Raw genomic sequence first — 15,809 nt, 5'->3', positions numbered from 1 at the left:
AGGGACTCTGCTCTGAGTTTGTTTCCCCTCCTCTCTCCCTCCCTTCTCTTTCCACTGTTTTATCAATGTGACAGGTGCCTGCTTTCTTCCTTCTGCATGGGGGTCATGGCCGGGTTGCCAGGATTTGCCAGCCATGGGAGCAGTCTCCATCTAGGAGCTGGCTGCCAATAGTAGAAGCTCCTGGATGCCTCGGGCACCCAACCTCCACTTTGCAAGGCAGTTGTTAATCTATTGTAGGCACGGGAATGAAACTTGGACAGTTATTTTCTAACTTTGAATTATTGCCAATCATATATCATCAATGTATGTCAGTTTTGTTTTGTTGACATTGGACTTGCACCTCTCTCTTGATTTGTAGAATGTTAACGATGAATTGTCCAGCTTGATGAAAATGGTGCAGCAGCTGACTGACCTCGTTGACCTGCACAACAAATACTGCTGTAAAATAACTCTTGCTGAATTTTCTCAGGTGCTGTTTTAATGATTTCTACTTTGATTAGTTGTTGTTACAAGCCTCTTACATGTACTTAAATGCACCACTTAACACTGAAGCTACAGTGACTTTTTTTTACAAGTGTTTCCACCTGCGCTCCATTTAATGAAAGGATTCATGCTCTACAGCTGTAGCATGCATCATCGAGTTATGATGTATGCTGGAAGTTTGGAGAGCAGAAAAGAATCATAAGAGGTGCTTGATTTGCAGCTGTGAGCAACTGTGGCTTCTTGAGTGCAGGGTGGCTTTACTACATGTAGTTATAATTTCTTTGCCTGTCATCACTGCATTTAATTTCCACTCAGGAAACCACTGCTACCATTGTTTTTCGCCTGCTGGACCGTGTGGTGGCTGCTGAACGCATACCAAATGCCATTGCCAAGTACATAGCTCCTTATATGGTTCATCACAGTCTTGATAGAGACACCATGCTTTTGCGGTACATAGAGGTAATGGAAATGGAATAGAAATTAAATTACAATATCTACAGAGGAAGCCACATCAGCCTTAGCTGGTTGTCATGTGGGTCATATATCCTGGTCAATTATGTTCCTGCTAACAAGTATTGCAACTTCAGAGGTCAGTATAGAAAAAAAAAGTTATTTTGATCACAGTAATTTGTCGAATATGTGGCAGGCTTGCAAAGGGTAGCCACCTACGAGGATCGTAGCTGTTGATTGAGCATAATTCAGTGCTGTTGAAAGTTGCTGAGAAATCCACACTGATCAAGGATTGTTTGGTTCCTTTGATGCACCATGACTTGAGAGACCTTGGATTGATCTGTTGAGTAAAGAAATGCAAAATCCGTTTTTAAATCCAATCTTGGATTTTCCTAAAGAAACTCACCCATAGATTTAAGTCATTTGTGTGATAAACCTCAATCTCAGATTAAGAACCTTTTTTACAGTTATTTTAGATTTTCAAAAATCCTGTATATTGCTAATTTGGATTTCGTGATTTTACACGGTTGCCAGCACCTCTTTGTTGCATGAAGAGTGACAGGGTCAATAGTGTGTTTAATTGTTTAACTCGCTCTTTGTTCAATGTTTCCAAGGACTTGTTTGACAAGAGTTCTGGGTCCTACTCATCATTGTCTAACTCCTTATGGGAGGCCAGAGTGATTGCAGTCATTTCTTGCATCAAAGAAAAAGAGGTTAGATTAAACATTTTACATAAAGTGACTTGTTTGATTTCATCCTGCATTTGATTGCATGTGCATCCATACTTTCCCCAGACATTTACACTTTAGAATGTACTGAGTACGCTGAAGGTAAGAAATTGCAAACTGCTATCTAATGTACTGTCTGTATGATTGTCAATTTGCGAGAAGATAAGAGAAATAGTCATGAAAGACAGTAGATGTATAACTTTTTAAACCTCATAGTTACCTTTTAACTTTGGGACTATTGCATTCGAGGACATGCCTTATTCAGTAAATATTTAAGTTCAAGCTAGACTGCTCGTTAGGAGTCTACATGAGAGTGGGACATAAAGGCAAGGGGGCTTAATATACCAGGAGATTGATATAAAGGTTTGTGTGCAGTAAGTCAAGACAAATTTGCATTGGGTTTACACCTTATTGAACCTTATCTCCTTTCATTTGTGGTTGAAGCCATCAATTCTCTTTTTTCTCTAGATACGTTGCAAAGCTACTTTGGAGGTAATGCGGCATGCGATGATTCCTTGGAGTGAGAGTGTTGAAAAACTGGTTACTGAGTTCATGGCAGCCTATCCAAAGTAAGTGACTCTAAAGGCTGTTATTTAGCAACGATTATTACACATTGATTATGTTAAATATTCGATTTCTGCTCGCTATAAAAAAGCTCTTAAAATTAACATGATTAAAGTTTTTACAGTTCAATTTTCCAAGAGGGCGAATTTTATATTTGCACGCGTTCTCGTTTTTAGTGCAGAGTGCACTATTGGGATGGTTATGGGAGCTGCCTTCCGCTAAGGCACTATTGCATTAAGGCACTATGGCGCTATGGCACTATGGCGCAATGGCACTATGGCGCAATGGCACTATGGCCCTATGGCGCTAAGGTGTAAACTTTAATGTTTGTTTAATTAATCAATTGAAATTAATTAATTAGTCTAGAGGCAAGGAAGTGGTGGGGGTGGGGTGGGAAAGGTACATGTGTACTCTACGCAAAACACGTTTCATCGCCGTCAGTTAGGTATGAACATCGCAAAGCTATATATTTATTTCAGGTAACCCCTTGCTCTCCTTGTGGTACCATTCTCTTTAGAACAAAACTAATTTGCTCTAAACGTATGTGTAGATTAGTTAGCGTTCGTGGCTTCTATATTAGGTGGAGGATACATTGCATACGGAATCAAGCACAAATGTTGAGTGGTTTTCCTTATGGTAGAACTCAACATGTAAGACGCACGCGTTCTAGCATTGTTAGTGTTATACACTATCTTTCCACGCGGTATTTTAAATGTCATGTCATGTGACCAAGGACGGCAGTTATTTTTCAGGTATCACCAATTGTCCCTTTTTATTGCAAAAGTGAAACGTTGCTGTGGCTGCGTAGCTTTTAGAATTACACACAGGTCGGTTCAACAAATATCATCTGCTGTTTCAGGGTGCGCCAAAACCTATGTCCGATTGTCCGGGACAAGTAGAAATTTAGTTCGGACATGTAAATCTTAAACATGACTTGTCCGTGGGACAAGCACATTTCTGATGTCTAAACAACTACAGAAACAGAGGAAAATTGACTTTAAGTTGCAGTAGAATTCAAATATATCTAACAGTAATAACAGCAAACCTTTAACTTGACAAAATAAGTGTAAAGATTCCTATAAATTTCGCTATTCTACAGCCATTCATTTGTTTCGGTGACCTCATCTGGCCTTAGTAACCAGGCGTGTTAAGACTAATCCCCAGGTTCTAAATTCGAGTCAATAATGGTGGAATCTCAAAAGCGTCAGTCCACGCTGTTTGCTTTCCTTCCAAACCAGTCAACCAAAGAATCAAGCAAAGAATCAACTGAGTCTTCGAGTAGTTATGGCAAGAAGAAAGGCAAAGCAATGGAAGTCAGAATTTCCATGGCTTGGCATTGCAGCAGACAAATCTGGAGGGAAAATGTACTGCTTCTACTGCAGAGAAAATGAAGCTTTAGCTGATAAAAGCAGCCCCCTCTTTTACTTGTAATAAAGTCGAAAATGTTCGGGTTTTTTTATCTTTAATAATATTTGTACCCTTGTAAATAGTTCACAATTAACGTTGCTATAAATTAAAATACACCAAAAGCCACATGTTGAATTGATTTTATTTCTAAATACAGTTTGAACAAATCTTTTTGGACAAGCACTTTTGGGTCTCGGACAACCAAATTCTCTCTGATGGTTGTCCGATGGACAAGTGGATTTCAAAATTTTTCTCTTACTCTGTGTTTTCAATCTACAATAGTGTGTTTGTCAGGGTTCAAATGTATTGCTTCTCCTTAGCGGCTTGTTTATTTCTTGCCTTAATTGTGTCTGTAAGAGAGACCAGAAAGTTCCCAAGTTAGTGGCTTTAATACTCCGCAAATTGTAAATTTGTAACAGAAGAAACTAGGGAAGTGCTCAAATATTGCTGCAGACTCCGTGGCACCTAATGAAAAGCGCAAATTAATTTAATCAGTCTTTGAGGAGACTCATTCATATCGGCCATCAATATCATTGTGTGGTAATTTTGAATTGTTTTATTGTTAACAACAAAGGTGGCAACAGAAAAAGAAAGTGGTATTTCGTAACTATCTGATAATTAAATTAGTTCTTGTTCATCGGTAAAAATTTGCATTTTTAGTACAATAACATCGTTTCTGTTCCGTTTCTTCATCACTACATCAGATATTTAACGTTCTTTCATTTATCTCTAAAAAACAAGCACATCTTCCGTGTGTTGGAGAAAACAAGGGTTTCATATTACATGCCTTTGCGAGGAAAACAAAAGTATCAAGTTACAAAGTTGGCGTGAAGAGCTAAATTGTCACGTTTGCTGCTTCAATGTATTATTGAATTTAAAATGAACGAAAATCAACGTAAAACACCAGTAGTAATTAATTTAGACGTAATGTTTGGACCTGGAATGAAAATACAACCTTGAAACATACACACTGCAAAGGGGAAAAGCCCTAGCAGACTACCAAGGTAGACACAAACCGGAAGTGAACCGAGCATGGGTGAGTACTTATGGGACTACCGTGCCAGAGCTATCAATTGCACTCTGCACTATCTGAGATTGTCTCACTAGTTGTTTGCTTATTGTCACTTCCATTCAAAAACTTACCGCACATTTTTGATCTTAACAGTGACATCGACCTTAAAGAGCAGTATCGACTTGTCGAGCTGAAAAAGATGCTTTCCCAGTATGGAATGAGAAGCTTTCATGTGTCCTATGCTGCACGGGCTAAGGTAAAATGATTATATGCACATGTCCACAAAAATGGAACATATGAAGTACATTTGTATTGAATTTAGAGCCCTGTTAGGTGTACTACACTTCTACTAGTAGTCATACTAGTCATAGTCATACTACTAGTCATAGTAGGTGTGAATTTGCCAGGTTTGCTTGACAGTATGTGTTATGCAAATAAATGTTGTACATTGATAAGTTAAGCTTGGCAGAAATTATAGTAGAAAGATTTTAATTACTCGGTAGTTAGTTACCCATAACTATTGACAGATGGGAAGCAACCCCCCTAAAATCAGGAAATACAGTGGAGATCCAAGTAGTTCCACTTTGACATATTTCTCTAGCTTCCTTCTGAGGTACCAGCACTCTACAGATACGTATGTGTTGCAGGTCAAATTGTTTTCACATCAATATGTTTCCAGTATAAGTTAGTCTCTTACAACTTGAAGATTAGAATAACTTAGGCCCAGTTCAGAGGTCGTGCTTCTGCCGTGCCGAACTTAATTGCAATTTGGTTCGACTGTAGCACGGCAAAGAAACAACTCTGATTCAGATGTCGAGGCAGAGTCGAACCAAATTCAGCATTTACTGATGCCTAGCAACTATTCTCCTAACTCCCCGTGGGAATGCAATCTCGCCAAAATACATCAATATAATTTTATGAACTTTGTTTGGCATGACAGGAGCACGACATTTGAATCACTGCCGTGCCAGAGTCGTGTAGCACGGCAGAGCTTGTCGAACTTAATCGCTTGCTGAACTTAATGCAAAAGTTTGATTCAGACACCGTTCTTCTGCCGTGCTTTTGTCGAACTTAATTCCTGAATTTAGTTCGGCACGGCAGAAGCACAACGTCTGAACTGGGCCTTGGAAATGTTAAGACTTTGTCAACATTCAATTCAGGCTATAGCGAGATACATCTTAACAAGAGACCAGCCAACTGTAATGGAAGATGCATTGAAGGTAACTAAACATGCATGTACAGTCTTCTGTTTCTGTGAGACACTCCTGTTGTTTTTTTCTATTTATTCATCATAGAGAGCTGTAGGTGTAAGACCTCTCCTTATCTACTACTTTTCTTCAATTTCATTTATTTCCTATGACCATTTAACTGTACAAAATGCTCTTTATAGGTGGTTACTTCTTACAGTCATGTCACTGAAGATGAAGCTTATGTATTTCGACTTCAAAAATTATGTCTTGATGAGAAGGTACACAAATTAGAACACTTTCCCTTGAAATAGTGTAAATCATAAGAGTTTTATGACCCAATTTTTCTTGGTCATCTGAAATATGTTATGTGTTTCTCTCTTTTTGTACATGTAATCTGCAGTATGAAACAGAGTTGTGCGTTAAATAGTGTTTTCAACTTCCTGGACAAACAATATTTTAGTTCATGCAACTTGTCCTCTTTGTTTGAGTGGTGCATATCACTTTCACACTGCTTCGATAGTGTTTGTCATTTTGTTTTTCAGCCTGCTGATTTTGGTGTTGAGTGTATGGCACAAAGGTATAAGGAGTGTACTAGGCAGGATTGGAGACTCGAAATACCTTAATTGTTCTGCTATGTGCTTTGAAGAAAGTGTAATATTACAATGTCGAGTTTTTACTTGAAAGTAAATGTTTTACATCTGGATTTACTTCAAGCAACATTGGCCCCATTCAGCCCCTTCAAAGGAAGACCAAACAAGCTTTAGAATGTGGCAACATACGTTTTTGTATAGATTACCTGACAATAAATGATAGCACATGTTTGTTGTAGATTCCAGCCTGTTTGGAGCTGCTGGAGTCACTTGCATTACAACAGGCAGAAAAATATGCACATGAATTGCTAACTTGGCTCTGTGGGATTCTAGAGAAAGACCAAAGTGACAACCAGGTTGGGTTTGCATTAATTTTTATGTTTTCCAATTCTGTAACTTATAGGTTTACCCTTTTAGAGTTTTGGACTTTTCGATGTGATGAGGAACTTCGATCTGAATTTGAAACTAGCTAACTAGCTTTTTTCCTTTTTTTGCTGATTATTTAACATTTTCAACACTATGGAATGACTCCAACTAATCACCCCCAAAGAAGTCCTTACTAACTCTGTACTCAATTTTTCACTTCTGGCTGATGCCACATGTGTTAGGCTTTCTACTATTTTTCCAACTCTCACTTATGCCATGACAATCAATTCTAGTGCATGGCCCCCTAAGCTCATAGCTTTAATCTTTACTGTGGATAAGTTAAGTCTTGATTGGTTGATTGGTTGATTGATTGATTGATTGATTGTTTTCTAGATGCTTTGTGTCTTGTCCTATCCCCATGCTATCCTTCCCCTTGACTGATGCAAGAAGGATTAGGGCTTGAAAGATGCCCACGTCATGTTACATCCTCCTATTAAGCTGCCCCTCGGAATGATGTCAGAAAGATGAGGGTTTCCTCTAGATGCTTCTGCTTCCTCTCTCTCCCCTTTTATCCAACCATATTGACTTATGCCAGAGGGATTAGGGTGTGTTTTTTTTTTTTTGTCTCGGCCTTGGACTGACCAGGGTCTGTTTCAAGTTCTTTGCTCATCTTCAGCTTATCTTAAAGGATGGTCAATATTGTGTTATTGATGTATTGGCTGCATGATCCTGAATGGTACTGTCAGTATACGCTAAGATATTATCAAATGTTTAGGACTACAATTCAGAGAAGATAGTTGCTGCTCAAGCAGGAGTCGCAGTTTTAAAGTTCATGAAAAAGCACGGTCAGTTTGTAAATGAGAACTATTTTCTTTTCTTAATTTTTCATATTTGTTACTTTTTTTTTCTTATAGCATTTTCTTACACAGACGGGTTGTTCAATGTACCAATTGTTTATGGTTTGCCTTTTGTGATTTATAGATCTCTCCTCCTTTGTGCAAGTGGATGATTCTCTTTATACACTGCAAATGATATCTGCCCTTCAGGTGAGGCTTTTTCTATTTTCCAATCTGAATACATAGGATTTCGTTTGCGGAGCCTTGTACAGATGCATCTAACTCTACATTTTTTGCATTGTTTCTTCAGAAAGAATATTCATTATTTTTATCTGTGGAGGAGTACCAGATTCCTGAAATCAGGAATGGGCTGTTTGATCAATATCTACAGCGATATTTAGGGTACAGCGACAATAAGGTTCTCAATGATGGTGATGAAAAGGTAAGTAGTAGTGCTTATTACGAGGCAATAAAAAAAAGTAATACTTGATCTTGCTTTTGAGTAGTGCAAAGATTGTGTTTGGTTTATTGGGCATTGTCAAGGTGTTTGGGTTGGTAGGGTGTTGGAAAACCTGACATTTTGAAATGTCAAGGGTTGCTTTTGTTTGACCTGCTCCAATCCAATGGAGGAATTCTATTTCTTTCACTTTGTGCTACGTTTAGAAGCCAGATGTTTCAACAGACTATAGTTGCAATAACCAGAAGTTGTTCCAGTTGGAGTAATGGAACTGTTTCATGTCAAAGCAAAGTAGATTGTTTTTTCCTGCCATGCCTTAAAGATTTCTGAAAACAACAACTGAAGTCTCAGTGCACCATTTGAACTGAAGCATCTGCTTTCTTTGTGTTGACTTTATGAATTGCTGTTGTGAATGCCAGATGGTTTGTCGTTTTGAGCTTATGAGACTAGCTGTGCAAAACACACACTACATGTAACGTAATTAACATAGCAAGGAACCCTATGAGATGAGGCTAACCAGTTGCCTATTACACAGCTAGAAGGAGTTGAGTTCAGGACCACCGAACACAAATCGCTTTTAGCGGCAGGGTGGAGGCCGGGATTTGAACCCGGGAGCTCCCAATTACACATTCAGCACCGTAATCATTAGGCCATTCCCCAACAAAACTAGCTAATGTGATCAGACCACTCTTTCAGTGCTTTGACAATTAGCATTTAGGGTCATTAACCCGCACAACAAGCACTATAATCCAACTAAAAAGGTAAAGTGTTACCTCTCACAGTGCCTAAAACCTTCTGATATACCTGGTCTTTATATTTGATCTTTTACAGAAGGATCCACAAAAGATTAGCAACGAGGTACTCTTTGGGGCAAAAGATGTCAGTTTGACAAAACTATTTAGGTAACACAACTTAAGTTTTAAACATTTTCTTACAGACGTGTAGGATGCATACAATCAGCTTTCAAATTGTCAGCAATCAAATTACCTGTACTTGATACCCAAACTGTATATCAGGTGCGTTGTTTATGACTCATTAGACAGTGCATATCTGTCGTCAAAAGTTCAAATTATCAAACTCCTAATTGAAGTCGTGTTTTACTAGAAGTTTAATAGAATCCTCGTGTGCTCTTGTTTACAGACTTGGTGAGCTGGTGGGTGTATCAAGGGAAGAAGTAAGACAAGAGTTGATGTTGAAATCGCTGTCCAGAGGCGATGTATGTTATGCTCTAAATATGTGCAGGTATCTCATAAAAAAACCTTTGAACCTTGCTTATAATCCGTGCTTGTAACTGTGTTGCTATTGTCTACAAGAGGTCAAAGCATTATTAGATACATTGGTACGCTAAGATATCTACATCGACATTTATTTAAGTTGGTAAAAAGCCGTGAGGCATCACACGTCCAACTTTTCTCACAAATAGATTACATAAATAACTTTTTCCTAAAGAAAAGAATAGGAACGTAAAAGAATATAAGAAACATTTTTTCAAGTCTCTCAAAGAAGAACTTCACGTTGAATGCGAGAAGGGTAATTTTTCATATCTCCAAGCATTTGTCTATGATGTACATTGTATAGCTTGTTTGCTATGAATTGGACATATTGATAAAGAATCATCTGCCGAGTTCGGAAAACTTCCAATCATTTCGTGAAGATTTCCAAAGATGTTGTAAGATGGTTAAACGTTACCAGATGTATTCAGGACATTTTTTTTACAGATTTCCACAACTTACTACCAACATATTTTCTTAGATAAGTCAACTAGTACTGGCTCATCCCTGGCAAGGCTGTTTTTAACTTGAAATAATACCTAGTATTTTGACGTTTTGATTCACAAATTGTGTAAAATTCAATTTTGGAAAAAGTTATTTGCCATCGGATTCCCATACAAACACTGACTGTAATTTCTGACCACTTTGCCTACCCGTCGGAAGGCGTGGTGGCCTCATGGTAAGTGCGCTCGTTTCCGGAGCAAGCGGTCCGGGTTCGAGCCCTGGCTGGGGACATTGTGTTGTGTTCTTGGGCAAGACACTTAACTCTCACACTGCCTCTCTCCACCCAGGTGTATAAATGGGTACAGGCGAATTGTTGGGGAAACCTAACAAATTGCGGGGGAGTGACCTGTGATGGACTAGCATCCCTTCCAGGGGGAGTAGAAATACTTCCAGCAGCTATGAGCCATTCGGCTCCAAGGCTTCTTTTGCCTACCCGTCAAGATTAAGTCGAAAACCGTAATTAGGTCTTTAATGAGACCCAGACATTTCTCAAGAGCTATAGTGTACTTAGATTTACTGTACTCCAGGTTGTTTGTTCATGCTTATAGTCTATGTTCCGTCGATGGGCACCTGGACATGACCAGGATTTCATTTAGTGGTATTTACCACTCTCTGGACATTTTGGAAATTAAAATTTTCTCCATTATCTATCACATTTGTAGAAGTAAAATCTGTCATCATCTGTGTAAATATTATCGCAGATTGCCCATTACCTTCCAACCATATGATCCATGTCAAGCTCTTCTTTATGTCTCCACAGCACTTTTACCATTTACCACTACTTTCAAAAGAGATCACTTTCATTATAATCATAGAACTTATGTGCATGTAAATTGTCTGTTTATAGAGAGTTAACTGACAAAGCTCCATGTGAATCAACTGCTTCTTCCTTGTACAAAGTAGCCCTCAGTCTCTGTGAGAAGCTAGCAGAAGGACATTCCATAGTCACTGACAAAAACAAGAATATGTGTGATGTGACATACACTATACATCAGCTTCTGTGCCAAGCCACAATACACTGTTCACCTGGTAAGTAGACTCGGCGAGGAAAACTGCAATATGGGGCTGGCCCACGAGGTTTTTCATCTTTTTAAAGCATCAGCTGGGACTGTTCCAAAGAGTCTAAGTATTATAAGTTAGGGAAATGCCTGGGAAATAAGATGAGCGCGAAACTATAGAAAACCCAGCTTAAAATTAAATATAGAGAAGAGAGTTACCATACGAAAGCACTCATAAAGACAATGACATACCATAGTTTACGTTCCGAAAGTACCAACTTAACCCAAAAGTACAAATGCTCTTAAAGTAGGGATAAACGTTGATGGCTGTTTGAAAATCCCAAAATGACGATGACGATCCAAACGCAGCCACCTCAGATGCAATTTCACTTGTTCCTAGAAACAGCAGAAATAAGCTGAACCCAAATGATCTGATATTTGTATTAGATGGCCCATATGACAAGGACAATACACTGCTCTGTTTGGTGTGACATAGACTCTTTTAGACAAGATCTATCCCTTATTTCGTTCTGTATACTGAGGACAGTTTATATTTATTAAGGTAGCTCGCCCACATAGGCTACATGTTTTAGCTACTTGAAGTAGTGACTCTGGTCCCTAAAAGCTACGATCTTACAAACGTGCCAATAGGAAAAGGCTACTAAATCAGAGAGTAACAAGGGTTGTTAATTTCGTAACGTTACAGCAGCATAGTACCATGTTAAAAAGCAAGTGCAAGTACAGGTCATCTAAAGAAAAGATGAAAGAAGACAATTTATGTAAATTTGTCTGTAATAGAAATATCAACTTCATTTGCTTTACAGTTTGAAGACAAATTACCATTTGGTTGAAGTCTTCTTGTATGATGTGTCAGTGTTTTGCATAAAATGTTAGATTTAAATGTTTGTTTAATTCAATGAACATTTACCTCAGCATCAATGCTGATCACATGTGAAGGAAGCTCAGAACAATATGCACCTGAAATATTTTGACTCAGCTTGGCGTGTTGGTCTTGGAATGGGACAAAACCATGAAGGAACAAGAACCGAAGTAGCTGCAGGACTGTGGAAATTCCAACTATAGCTGTAACTTGTATTTCTTTAAATTTTTTGTTTTCTATGTTTAGAATTGTTGTGTGACTGTGCTGAGCTGTGCAAGTGTTGTCGTCTGACAGACTGTGTGTATTCACAGTGCGAGAGTGGAGATTATGGATTTTCTGTTCAGTCGACTCCAGAAAAGTGAGGAGATTTTTGCCTCGTATTTTTTAATGTAAATTGTCTGAAATTATTATCAGTGCTCACGAATTAATGCACTGAGGTAGTAGTAGAAAGGATAAATGGTGCTTAAAAATGGTTTGTGGAAATGGTTTTTCAAATTAGTACATCGCTATTCTTGTTCATCATCATCATCGTCATCATTATCGTCATCTTTGTCATCATCATCATCATTGTCGTCGTCATCTTTGTAATCATCATTGTCATTGTGGTTTCTTCTTGTCATCATTGACATAATTATCACTTAAAATTGTTTCCCTTGACCTATTAATAAATAAATAAATAAATTAATTAATTAATAAACCCTGTCGTTTTTATCAGATTTATATTTTTGTTGTCTTGTCCTATTTAGTTCCAACCAGGATACATTTATCGAATGGACATTTGGTCAAAGATTTAAAGAAGACTGCCTAGTGTTGGACTCCTTTGTTGCTCTGCCGTTGGCTGCTAAAGTTAGCTTGGCTGCTGTTCCTGGTAAGGGTCACGTTTTTAGAGGGCTACTATGGACACAAGCAGAGAGCCTTGTGGAGATTTAGTTGTTGTATTCTTGGGGTAGACCCAGAAGACTTCCTGGTAATGGTCACATGTTTGCAGAGCCGCAATAGTTTTGTAGGAGGTGCAGACATCTTATGGAGACAAGCAGAGGGGTTTGGGTATCAACCTGGTGGTGTTTTTTGTTTTATTCTTCGGTTAGATCAGACCACTTCCTGGTAATGGTCACATGTTTCAAGGGCTACAATAGTTTTGCAGGAGGTGGAGACATTCCATGAAGACCTCACTTGAAGAGGGTCATGCAGATTTCAGCATGGTCGATTTTCTGGTGCTTTATTATGTGGCTTGTTCTTGTAGCTGATATAACGCGCGCTCTGGTTGGCTAATTGTTGGGTATTACTCTCCCGTAATGACCACGGGCCGATTACAGGCTTGCAAAAACAAAGCAAAAAGCCATATAACAAACAACTTATTAACCTCAAACGTTCAGTCTTTACGGGAAAATCTCAAACCTCGACCTTGCCGTATTGACCTCACGATCGCTCGGTCAATACGGCAAGGTCTGGGTCAGAGATTTTCCAGTAAAAGACCTCGCTCTCGGCTAATAAGAAGTTAGTATTCTTGGATTAAACCGAACACTTCACTCTTAGAGTGTCCCTTTTCTTTGTGGTAGACCTGTAAAATATTATATGAAAACCTGACAAACGTGCTATGAGGTAGTGTGCAGTGCATTAGCATTTCATACCGGGGAATATGAGAGAGTAGTAATACTTCTACATACATGTACTTTATACTACAAAAACCTGGCTCCACTCCTTGCATGAATTACCTCAGTGCGGTGACATGTCACGTTGGCAGCTTGTCATGAAAATCACACTTGAAGCCATCCTTAACGGAGCTACGTTAGGGCTTGTTCATCTTGAAAATGTAGCCTAAATTTTTCAACTTTGTTTGTTGTAATCTGTCTGTCTTGATCTTCTCTATCTTTGTCTATTCTTCTTTTCGGTGTATTATTGCCTTGTTGGGTTTTTCCTACGTTAGTACACTATTATTTCTAGTTTTTCTACATGTTGAAGGTAATTTTGCAAGTCACTGTCACAATGACTCAATTATTGTGGCGTGTCTCTTTGAGTTCATGTCTCAGGCTTCAGGCTTTTTCTCTGATTGTAAACAGGAGGTTCCAGTCCAGGTAAACAAGGACCATTCTACCAAACCAGAGTGGCTGGAAGATCACAACTCGGCCAAGGTATACTTGCAATGGGCACTATGCTCAATTCTAAATTAAGTTTTCTCTTTCTAACAACTTCTAATCTTCTATTTTTGTTTTCTCTTTAAGATTCGAAGGTAGTTGAAAGTGCCGAAGTGGAGAATCAACCCTCGCATTTAATGTTGACCAGTGCTGCTGGACTTAATGTGATAAGACACTTACATGAAAACAGCTTGTGTGAATTGACCTTGCAGTATTTACTTCAGGTGAGCCGCTTGCTGATTCATGGGCAAAATTTCTGTTCCAATAAGGTTCTATGTTTTGTTGAAATAATCCAGTTTCGATTTAACCAAGACCTCTGAAGACAGAGCGTAAAGACGCGTTTGTACAGACTTAGTCCCAGTGAAAGATGAACTATGGACAATTCTGTGTATTGTTTTATCTTATGCTTCATTTTCTTGCTGGTATTTTGTGTATAATTTTCTTCAGATTGATTGTACAGATGAGTTGAAACTGGACAATTAAAAGAGGGGCTTACAATAATCTATACTCGTTGTAATTGTTTTTGTATCTTATTTGTACCCTTCTGAGTGGAGTACCCACTAAATTTATAGAGAACTGAAACTATTTTGTGACGTAAAACGTCATACACATTTTAAATACTTGCACTTCGTTTGATTTGTCCTTTAATGTACATTTGTAGACGCTTGGCCTTTGTCTTCAACACTTTGCGGCAAACAACATGCTAACAAGGAGTAAAGAAAAGGTAACTTAGAAAGACCCCGCAGGTTCATTTTCACAGTCTGAAGTACGTTACTTGTATATTTTTAAGAGAGTAATGTAATTCTTGGTTGTCACGCGATGTCATCGCCGCCAGACGGGATGACATTAACAAAAGATTTCTGACTAGCTTCATTTGTTTGTGTCATCCAACATGGCTGCCGGGCTTTTGTCGGTTGAATTTCTCGGGATAGCTTACATACCATGAATTAACCTAAGAAAATACATTGTTTAGTAGTTTAACCTCGGGTGTCATTATGATAAAAGTGATAGACAAAAAGCCCCCCCCCCCCCCCAAAAAAAAAAAATATATATATATATATACTGCTTAACTACAAGAATAATGTGAATAATTATATTTAACAGTATTAAGGACTTCAATTAATTTTGGTAGGTATTACGTTGTGTGCCTTCTTAGGAAAGGCACTTCATTATTACAACGGCAGAAAAGTCTATAATGAAGTAAAACCCCATACAGAGCTATTAGTAATTGTCATAGCTGTTTGATTTGCATATTTACACAATGTACATATTTGGTCTTTCAGGAAGAAGAAAGAAGCAGTCAGATTGAAAAACAAAGGCTAGCTAAAATTGCTACAATGGGCATTAAAATGATCCATGAGCTTTGTGGAAACCTCTTGAGGAAGGTAGATTTTCTTTATTCTGATCATCTTATTATTTTTCTATTACTTGCATTCAGCTGCAACTAGGACACACCTTGTTCCTAGCTACGTCCACGCAGTTTTTGTTAGAAGTTATGCATGGCATCCTTGGAAAGAAGTTGTTCTTACTATTTGTTGCCTAGTTAGATAGATAGTGTTTTGATGTTGTAAATAAGCTTCATGAAGGAATTTTTTAATCGTGGTTTAATAAACTTATCTATCTATCTGGTTCTTTTCACACGTACACATCCCAACTGTGTTAAAAAGAAGTTCGGTGGAACCGAAAAAAAAAAATTCCACTTTTGATAAGATTTTTTAGTTGCCCTCTGAGGACAGGAAAATTATTTTATATTTTAATTTACATTTAGTTGTTCCATAGTTAACAGAGGGGAGTGGTTATGAAACTCGACAAAGTTCGTTGTTGTATGTTTTTGTCCTCTGTTTTGGCCTTGACCGTGCACAAAAAGATGAAAGATTAAAACACAACAGTTGTTTACTACTGACCGAGGAGCTAACCAATAGAAACGTTTTGGTTACG

The 15,809-nt window shown here is 38.3% G+C and overlaps 1 protein-coding gene across 3 annotated transcripts in view; it reads left to right on the top strand.

The window, feature by feature from the left end:
• LOC145483651 (kinetochore-associated protein 1-like) overlaps nt 1-15,809 on the top strand; it is an 81,745-nt gene that overhangs the window by 38,404 nt on the left and 27,532 nt on the right. For all 3 annotated transcript variants that reach the window (XM_081462187.1, XM_081462186.1, XM_081462188.1), the window contains 20 exons: nt 359-469; nt 799-942; nt 1,548-1,646; nt 2,130-2,230; nt 4,798-4,900; nt 5,805-5,864; nt 6,035-6,112; nt 6,664-6,780; nt 7,566-7,635; nt 7,772-7,836; nt 7,937-8,068; nt 8,915-8,985; nt 9,224-9,325; nt 10,706-10,887; nt 11,983-12,094; nt 12,483-12,604; nt 13,797-13,868; nt 13,959-14,095; nt 14,533-14,595; nt 15,155-15,256. In XM_081462187.1, the coding sequence (XP_081318313.1) occupies nt 359-469; nt 799-942; nt 1,548-1,646; nt 2,130-2,230; nt 4,798-4,900; nt 5,805-5,864; nt 6,035-6,112; nt 6,664-6,780; nt 7,566-7,635; nt 7,772-7,836; nt 7,937-8,068; nt 8,915-8,985; nt 9,224-9,325; nt 10,706-10,887; nt 11,983-12,094; nt 12,483-12,604; nt 13,797-13,868; nt 13,959-14,095; nt 14,533-14,595; nt 15,155-15,256 (2,043 nt within the window). The remainder of the gene's footprint in view (nt 1-358; nt 470-798; nt 943-1,547; nt 1,647-2,129; nt 2,231-4,797; nt 4,901-5,804; nt 5,865-6,034; nt 6,113-6,663; nt 6,781-7,565; nt 7,636-7,771; nt 7,837-7,936; nt 8,069-8,914; nt 8,986-9,223; nt 9,326-10,705; nt 10,888-11,982; nt 12,095-12,482; nt 12,605-13,796; nt 13,869-13,958; nt 14,096-14,532; nt 14,596-15,154; nt 15,257-15,809) is intronic.

Source organism: Orbicella franksi, chromosome 4, assembly GCF_964199315.1.
Source record: "Orbicella franksi chromosome 4, jaOrbFran1.1, whole genome shotgun sequence".
Lineage (NCBI taxonomy): Eukaryota > Metazoa > Cnidaria > Anthozoa > Scleractinia > Merulinidae > Orbicella > Orbicella franksi.
The sequence above is the reverse complement of the archived record's forward strand: the minus strand, read 5'-3'. Positions and strand labels throughout refer to the sequence as shown.